Below are 9674 nucleotides of genomic sequence, written 5' to 3'. Positions count from 1 at the left end.
GTCTGATGAGTGTGGTGCCGGTGGCCTAATTTAAGTCCCTTTCTTATTACCACCCTTTTCTTATAAGGACAGGTTGGGAAGGGGAAGTGGATTTAACAGTGGAGGAGATGCATAGGAAGGCGAAATATCCTCTTTATGTGCGTCTCCTCCTCTGTCGTATAAGGTTAGGCAACGCATCTCCAATTGCGGATGTCTATGTGCAGCGGTCGCTTCGCCATTTTGACGATTTCAGGTGGCCGCTTGCTCGTTTGCCACCTTATGTTTAAGTTTTCTTAAACTTAAAAAAAAACGTTTTAAGAAAACATCCTTCCAGAAGTCGCATAAATCGAACATACTATGGTAAAGCGCGTCGCGTCTGAAGGTGCCAATAAAATTGACGTCATTAAAAAACCTTCCTGAAATTGCATGCTGTTAAAAATGTTAAAACAGATATTCCTGTTATCTTAAGACTTATGTTAATGAAGATTGCAAAATAAATCTGATACAAACGTAATTACCAGTTATCACGGTCATTTAATCTCCTTGCGGTTTCCTTCCTCGCCGATTGTCTTATCAGTGTGGTTTTGTTGGTGTTTTTAATGGCTCGTATGGAATCATTTAAAATACCGGGTCATCACAAATGGCTTCACTATATCTACACGTACATAAAAGCTTTTACAAAACTTCATCGCTTATTTTACAAATAATAAAGGTTTAATCCATTCCACACTCCATAATAAAATACCTGTACAACATTCTTTTTATATTGCTAACTAGCTGTTCCCGTTCGACTTCATCCGCATAAAACTATAAAAAAATCATGTTATTGTTCACATTTGTCAAATTATTAATTGCAAATGTCAAAATGACATGACATGATGTCAAACCATGGTAACCTTGCTTGCTTGATGTTGGCAACAACTTATGGTCTCTTTCCCACATTACGTTTTTTATCCAAAATATTTAACCCCTAAGTTTAATGGCGTTAAAATATATAGTCTAATGCGTGACGCAAGTGTAGGGCTTTTTATTAAAAAAAGAATTATTCAAAAATATGGTGTAATTGCTGACATGTTAGGCAACAAAGAAGTGTGTGTTTACGCTTTATTATAATAAGTATAGATGGTCACAAGTGTATATAGAAGAACACTACTCGATCTTTAGTTGTGTAACAACTACCGATATGTAATTGTCGATTGTTTCGCAGACAACTGTTTAGTTGCACAACTAAACATCGAGCAGTGTACCTACAAGCTCATAGAAATCAGAGCGAGACTAAACAGTTGTGTGATAGTTTTGTAAATGTGCGCGGTTTAAATTACAATGTGACAATGTGCAGATTATTTTATAATAAGGGAGGAGCTTTAATAATATTACGAGCTGTTGCCCGCAACTTCGTCCGCGTGGTATTAAAAAACATACGAACTATATAAATAACAAAAAGCTACTTTTCCCTCGGGAACCAAACATTTCTCTGGGAAGAACCTTGTGTACTCCAGACTTTGTTTTATATCTGTGACAAATTTCAATAAGATATGTTGTTGCAGAATGATCGAGTAAACATTAAAAAACTAAATTAATGAATCCCACGGGAACCGCAACTATTCCCGGGATAAAAAGTAGCCTATGTGTTCTTCCAGACTATGCTCTAAACTTGTGCCAAATTTCATGGTGATCCGTCTAGCTAGTTTAGGCTACAAACGCTAACAAACATCTATACATCCATCGTAACTTTTGCATTTATAATATAAGTATGATATATGATAGCGAGGAGCTTTTTATAATTTTGTAAAATGTTTTGTAGCATGTCGTATTGACAGGACATTGTAAGGACATGAGGTCTTCGATTAAAAATATTTTGTTCTTAGTGTATAAAATGCATTAGTGTCATCTATTTTCAATTACCACGGAATACCAGCACATGTACTGAATGGTTCCAAATCTTACTATTATTCATCATCCACTTGCCCTTATCCCTTTTGGAGGGTCGGCACAGTATGTGCTGCTCCATACATCTCTATCAGCCGTCATATCTGAATCCACTCCTTTCTTAAGCATATCCTCTTTCACACCATCCATACTTTCTTCGGTCTTCCTCTTTTTTTTTTATAACATAAGGTGGCAAACGAGCAAGCGGCCACCGGAATCCACCGAAATGGAAAGCGACCGCTGCTCATAGACATTTGCAATTACAGATACGTTGCCTACCCTTAATTGTCGGAGGAGACGCACATTAAAAGGACATTTACCCTTCCCATGCGTCTCCTCCACCGTCAAATCCACTTTTCCTTCCCATCCTTTCTCTTAAGAAAAGGGTGGAAAGGGAAAGGGACTAAAATTAGGCCTCCGGCACCACACTCATCAGACGAAACGCGGAATTACTTCCACTTCACGCCTGTTTTCTTTGTGGTCGTGGTATTACACCGGGCGAGCCGGCCAATTTGTGCGAAGATGTTAAAGCGGGCACTACCACTGAACCTTCCTCTTCCTATGTAGCTCACATTAATTCTTAACACTTTTTGGTTTATGTCCCCCTCCTCTCGCATAACATGTCCATACCACGCTAACCTTTTACTTCTCAATTTCTCCACCACTGGCGCTACTTTCAAACTTCCTCTAATATAATCAAATCTTACTAATATCATAAATGTGAAAGTTTAGATGGATGTTTGCTAGAGTTTGTAGATTTAACTGCTGAACGGATCTCCATGAAATTTGGCACAGACGTAGAGGATAGTCTTAGGCATAGGCTACTCACTTTTTTAATTCCACTCGGACAGAGTCGCGGTCGAAAGCTAGTAAATAAAAAAATATTAAATGATTGTTTAGACAGGAAATGCAGGTATTTAAAAATAGATATGTAATCTATTAAACATACGTCAAATTGTAATCCATGATGACACTATCACTCCTTTATCTATTTTCTATACATATAATAAAATTAGAGTGTCTGTTTGTAATGTTATCAGATTTCAGGAAGAAGTATTTGCGTTGCCGATAACGAAAATCGCATTTAAAATGTTCCTTGTCTGTCTGTCCGCAAGCCGCATTTGTTCGGGGAAATCTCCGAAACGGCTGGACCGATCACAGAAGGGTAGTTGACATAGGCGGGCTTTTTATAGGCTACTTTTTTTCGACTCCGTCCATGTGGTATTAAAAAAACAAAATCAAGTAGTCTACGTGTTCTTCCAGTCTATCCTCTACATCTATACTAAATTTAATCGAGATCCGTTAAGCCGTTAAGTCTACTAATTCTAACAAACATCCATCCATCTAAATTTTCATATTTATAATATTAAGTATGATTGCGTGGACGATGTCGCGGGCAACAGCTAGTGACAAACGTAGTCATTTAAGACTGATAACCGCATGAATATAAATGTTAGAATATCACTACAAGTTATAATAAGTCTTCTGTCGCGTGACGCGCCCCGTGCGTGCGTTTTGCAAATGCGTTTATTAACAGCAACCTAAACAACGAGAAGAAACACACAGAAAGATTTCCCTTACCTATGCGCCCCTTCCGTTTTAAATATATTCTCCTGCCTAATCTTTTGTCTAGTCGCAATTCCATTGTTCCACTTCAGGAAAAATTGGCTTCAACAAACTAAAGTAATACCCCGCTTTACGCGAGGGATACGTTCCCGAAAAATCGCGTTATCTGAAATTCGCGTATATCGAAGTTTCACACTTCACAGTTCAGAGTATACGTTGCTTCCTAGGCTAATCACTTTTGTTTTGTTTTTTTGTAATTTCACGCAGACAAAAGCTAAAAAGTAAATAAATTTAAATCGACTTGGGAGATGAAAATATAAAATTTATAACAACAATGGATAACTCTAAGCTAAACAAGTATATCTTTATTTTCACTAAAAAACACGGAATGAACTGTAATAAATAGTAATTTGTAAATAGTGACATCTCTTGGCCATTCTTGAAAACACAACTCATTTTGTGTAACAGCGTTCAAAAAGCCACATCTGTTTTATAATTTGAGCAATATTATATGTAAAGCGACATCTTACGAAAAATGATGAAACTACTTCGATGTTTTAAATAGTAACAATTACCATAACTAGATGTCGCTAGAGGTCGATATTATTCAATAGGATTTGATTCGAATGTCTGGAATTGGGGATAGGGAAGGGAGGGAATAAATGCCTACATCCGCTTAGTACTAATAAGTTATATTATCTGTGCTCCTACCAATCTGTTGAACAAAAAATGATTGATGCGTTCTTAAAATTGAATACGCTAAACAAATAATCTTGATAATATTATAAAGAGTAAAGATTTGTATTTTTGTATGTATTGAAATAACTCGAGACTAGGCCGATTTAAAAAATTCTTTCACCATTAGAAATGTAATTTATCTGTGAGTAACATAGGCTATAACTTAATTTCGACGAAGTCACACTAACAGCTAATACAAGTGGTTGGAGTTTTTTAAGCCTAATCAAAAAATATAACATCGAATGAACACTAAAAAGCAGGTTAACAACAATGAAATTCAATCGATATTACCTAATCTCGACACATTATCATAATTACGATAATTAAAACTAAATTATCAACGGAACCAGAATCCAGGATTAGGAGGTTATCTTGAAATATCGCTTTAATCTGAAATATAAGAATATTTATTAGTATAAAAGGTAATTACGATTTGATTGGGCGAGATAATTGTAAGAATGAAATTCCTGACTGCGTGTTTGCTGCTGGCTGTGAGCCTGGGGGCTGAGGGTGCGAGGGAGAAGGTGCTTCTGCACTACCACGAGAATGTCGGCATCCAACGCGCGGCGGAGATCAAGCAAGCCGAGCTGGCGGCTGACTTCGACGGCAGCAGGATTGTTGGCGGCTCAGCTGCAGCGCTCGGGCAATACCCTTACATGGTATGTACTCTTAGAGAGGGATGACCGAAATTTAGTTACAGCAACAGTGATATAGCCCGCTTCAACATCTTCGCACTGTTAGACTCGCCCCCAATTCTACAACCACATAGAAGACAGACGTCAAGTGGAAGCAATTCCGCGTACAGTCTGATGAGTGTGCGGGAGGCCTAATTTTAATCCCTTTCCTTTCCTACCATCTTATACGGAATGGATGAAAAGGGAAAGAGTATTCGACGGTGGAGGAGACATGTCTTATTTATATACGTCTCCTTCTTCGTTGATTAAGGGTAGGCAACGCATTTGCAATTGTAGATATCTATGGGCAGCGATCGCTTCACTTTCTCGGCGAATTCAGGTCGCACGCTCGTTTGCCGCCTTATAATATAAAAAAATCATCCGAAACATCGCTTATTAATAATCTTCCTGTTATCTCGTAGGGTGGTCTAGTCATCACGCTAACCAACGGCCTCACGTCAGTATGCGGCTCTACTTTGATCTCCAACACACGGCTGGTGACCGCCGCCCACTGCTGGTGGGATGGCCGCAACCAGGCGAGACAGTTCACCGTCGTGCTCGGTTCCATCCGGCTGTTCTTCGGAGGCACTCGCATCAACACCAACAGAGTAGAGATGCACGGAAGCTGGACCCCGGCCACCGTCAACAACGATATTGCTATTATAACCATCAATTCAGTCAGCTTCAATAGTGAGTTGATATAGACTTATTCAGCTAACAATGTTACAAAAATGTTGTGCAGATTGACGTAGTTTAAATATCAAAGAACAATTACTAGCAGTTGCTCGCGACTCCGACTTACATAAATAACCTTTCCAACAATGATAGAATTTTCAAAATTGGCCCAATAGTGTTTGAGTTATTTCAATACATACAAAAATCTATCTTCTTTATACACATACTAATGTTACAAATGCGAAAGTTTAGATGGATGGATGTTTCATAGAGTTTGTAGCCTAAACAGCTTAACGGATTTTGATGGAATTTGGTATAGATGTAGAGGATAGTCTGGAAGAACACATAGGCTACTCACTTTTGTTTTTTTTAATCCACGCGGACGGAGTCGCTGGCAAAAGCTATTGTAATACTAATATAGCCTATATATACTAGATTTCGCCTGTGACTCCGTCCGCCAAAAAACACAACACTTTTCATCGAAATCTGCTCAATAGCTTAGACTACAAACTCTAACATCCATCCATCCAAACTATCGCATTAATATAATAATATGGGCGGTTTTTTCAGACAACATCAGGAGCATCGCGCTGGCATCTGGTAGCGCCGACTTCGCCGGCCAGTGGGCGCAGGCTGCCGGTTTCGGAGCCACAAGAGACGGTCAGACTACCAACTTCTTTAAACCTTTTAACTTCTTTTACTTATACTTAGGACTTAAATAGACTTATACTAATAACACGCACTTAATTTAATCAGTGGTAGAGCCTGCTTTAACATCTTCGCACTGCAGGGCTCGCCCGGTGTAACACCACGACCACACAGAAAACAGGCGTGAAGTGGAAGCTATTCCGCGTTTCGTCTGATGAGTGTGGTGCCGGAGGTCTAATTTTAGTCCCTCTTCCTTCCCATCTTTTCTTAAAAGGAAAGGATGGGAAAGAAAAGTGAATTTTACGGTGGAGGAGACGCATAGGAAAATGCCCTCTTTATGTGCGTCTCCTCCGTCAATGAAGGGAAGGCATCGCATCTGCAATTGCGGATGTCTATGGGCAGAGGTTGCTCTCCATTTTGATGGATTCAGGTGGCCGCTTGCTCGTTTGCCACCTTATATTATTAAAAAAAAATTAAACCCAAGTAAATTAATGTTAAGAGCCTGTCTCACCACTGGCTGATAGATGCTCAGATAGCTTAAATGACCTGACTGTCAGATAAAGTAACCAAATCCGAGATTTCTATCACATATTTTACACGTTTGATATATATCAGACAATTTGGTGGGACAGGTCGTAAATCTTTATCTCTTTAGAAAGTTCGTTATTTGTTTTGCTAGAAGATTTTTCAAAATGAAATTAATCCAAGCAGAGACGAGTTATACCTGCTTGGCTGATTACATCGTTAGCTGATTTTATCATATCAACAATAGCTTTTTAGTCTGCGTAAAATATAAAATTAATAAAAAACAAATGAAAAAATATAGTCTATGTTACTCACAGATAAAATATCTTTCTAACGGTGAAGGACTTTTAAAATCTGCCCAATAGTTTTTGAACCTATTCATTACAATCAAAGATTTTTTATAATAATACTAGCTGTTTATATGCGGTTTCATCAGCGGGAAATTTAAAAAAAATAATTTATTGTTTTTTTTTTCAAATTCTCAATTGCAAATGTCATAATTACCGTTACCATAATAACCTTGCTTCCTTAATGTTGGCAGCAACTTATGGTCTCTTTCCCACATTAAGGTTTTTATGCAAAATATTTACCCCCTAAGTTTAATAGCGTAAAATATGTAGCCTAAAGCGTGACGCAAGTGTAGGGCTTTTTATTAAAAAAGATTTATTTAAAAATATGGTGTAATTGCTGACATCTTAGGCAACAAAGGAGTGTGTGTTTACGCTTTATTATAATAGTATAGATTTACATTATAACTAAAGTATACTGTGTGCTGACGTGATGTGTGTTGTAGGAGGTAGCGTGGGTATCACCCAGACGTTGTCGCACGCTCGGGTCCAGGTCATCACGAACGCGGCCTGCCAGCAGGTGTACGGCCCACAGGTCATCATTGCCTCAACCCTCTGTATCAGCGGTGCTGGCGGCGTCAGCACCTGCCATGGAGACTCCGGCGGCCCCCTCGTCATCAACAACCAGCTGGTTAGTAGCACACAGAAATCAGATTACGTGGATATTGAAGCTAAGAGCTATTCATCATTCTTTCATCACCAGCTCACTATATGTCGCCACTGAGGGGCTCGGAGCCTACCCTAAGTTGACTAGGCCATAGTCCACCTGCACTGCGACTTCACAAATACCTTTGAATTTCTTTGCAAATATATTGCATTATGATATTTACCTTCGCCGTAAGAACGTCGGGTAACTTACTTACATACTAAATTTCGCCCGTGACTTCGTCTGCGTGGAATTAAGAAAAAAAAGTAGCCTACGTGTCCTTCAAGACTATCCCTTACATCTATACCAAATTTAATTGAAATCCGTTCAGCAGTTTAGGCTACAAACTCTAACAAACATCCATCTAAACTTTCGCATTTATAATATTAGTGTGATAAAATTCGAAAAATCAAAAATCACATTGGTACAGCGAGATTCAAACTTAGGTCCTGTGGAGTCGTGTTCAAACCCATGAGCCACCAACGATAGACTATTAGTACTATAGATAGTTTGATAAATGACGCATATGAAGTATGAAATTAACTTTGTATGAAGGTAAATGTTGTACTTAATAGACAGGTATCGTAGTGACGAAACACGCAGCTAACAATTATGAATTATCGATATTTGGTTCAAATTAAATTTATCGAACTTAACTAAAGTTATTATTTTCTTGTTAACTAATTTAGAGGACAATTCTAGTATTGATTATAGTGTAGAGAATTTAGCGATGACAGAAATAATAGCGAAATCCAATTCGATAACGTACGGCTGTAGTAGTAATAAATATTTATTTACTCTCATTATTTGTAATGGTTCTGCAGGCCATTATTAATTTGAGAAAACAGTGTTTTTTTTTTTATTAATTCATAATAATAACTATAAATCTATCAATTCCAACTTCTATAAGAAAAGATTCATGACTGATTTTACACAACGCATCCCTACTAAATTGTCAAACTAATCTATCTTATTTTGACAGACTTTAGCTCTTTGTTGCATGCATTGACACTGCACAATTCAATTCATGACGTCTCTGTTTCAGGTTGGTGTGACGTCATTCGGCTCCGACACCGGCTGCCAGCGCAATCTGCCCGCCGGCTTCGCTCGCGTCACCTCCTTCAACTCCTGGATCCGCGCCCGCATGTAAACGAATTTGGTTCTTAATTGTAACAAATAAAGTCCGTTTTTCTATAGCAAGCGATTTTATTTCATACCACAAGTGATATCGTTTATCCCATAGTGATTTTTTATAATTTTAGTATATCTATACTATTATAATAAAGCGTAAACACACATTTCAATTGTTGCCTAAGATGTCAGCAATTACAGCATATTTTTGAATAGTTCTTTTTTTAATAAAAAGCCCTACACTTACATCACGCTTTAGGCTATATATTTTAAGCCATTAAACTCAGGGGGTAAATATTTTGGATAAAAACCCTAATGTGGGAAAGAGACCATAAATTGTTGCCAACATTAAGAAAGCAAGACTGCCGAGGTTTGTCATGTCATGTCATTTTGACTTTTACTATTGATAATCTGTCAAATGTAAACAATGAAATAAAATTTTCACAATTTCATGAGAGAAGTTGCACGGGAACAGCTAGTAGTTTAATAAAACTAGAAAGAGATAACAATAGTATACTCTTTCTAGAAATTTAATGTTTATAAACTACTAGCTTTTGCTCGCGACTCCTGCATCGATCGAAGATGTATGGATTGTGTGAAAGAGGATATGCTGAAAGGAGTGTATTCAGATATGACGATAGAGATGTATGGAAGAGCACAACTGTGCCGACCCTTAAGGGATAAGGGCAAGTTGATGATGTTACTAGAAAAATTATCTTTCTAACGGTGAAAGAATTTTTATAATCGTCCCAATAGTTTTTGATTTTAATACATACAAACATACGATAGTACGAATTTTTTCTCTTTATAATAGGT

General features: G+C 37.8%; 1 protein-coding gene across 1 annotated transcript; it reads left to right on the top strand.

Annotated features, from left to right (window-relative positions):
- The first annotated feature begins 4646 nt into the window (after window positions 1–4646).
- On the top strand, window positions 4647–8923 carry LOC106108313 (collagenase-like). The gene is made up of 5 exons (XM_013289485.1): window positions 4647–4871; window positions 5309–5576; window positions 6132–6221; window positions 7528–7712; window positions 8773–8923. Exons 1-5 carry the CDS (start codon window positions 4671–4673, stop codon window positions 8875–8877), a joined length of 849 nt encoding a protein of 282 aa, XP_013144939.1. The 5' UTR covers window positions 4647–4670; the 3' UTR covers window positions 8878–8923.
- The last annotated feature ends 751 nt before the right edge of the window (window positions 8924–9674 follow it).

Source organism: Papilio polytes, unplaced genomic scaffold (assembly GCF_000836215.1).
Source record: "Papilio polytes unplaced genomic scaffold, Ppol_1.0 DF824492.1, whole genome shotgun sequence".
NCBI classification, from domain to species: domain Eukaryota; kingdom Metazoa; phylum Arthropoda; class Insecta; order Lepidoptera; family Papilionidae; genus Papilio; species Papilio polytes.
This window is presented reverse-complemented; position numbering and strand designations above follow the sequence as displayed.

What these genes read in the sequence shown, in the direction of transcription:
- LOC106108313 (XM_013289485.1), top strand. Translation starts at nt 4,671, where the DNA reads ATGAAATTCCTGACTGCGTGTTTGCTGCTGGCTGTGAGCCTGGGGGCT. An exon ending in TCGGGCAATACCCTTACATG is followed by an intron (nt 4,872 to 5,308) that starts GTATGTACTCTT and finishes GTTATCTCGTAG; the next exon opens with GGTGGTCTAGTCATCACGCT. An exon ending in TCGTCATCAACAACCAGCTG is followed by an intron (nt 7,713 to 8,772) that starts GTTAGTAGCACA and finishes TCTCTGTTTCAG; the next exon opens with GTTGGTGTGACGTCATTCGG.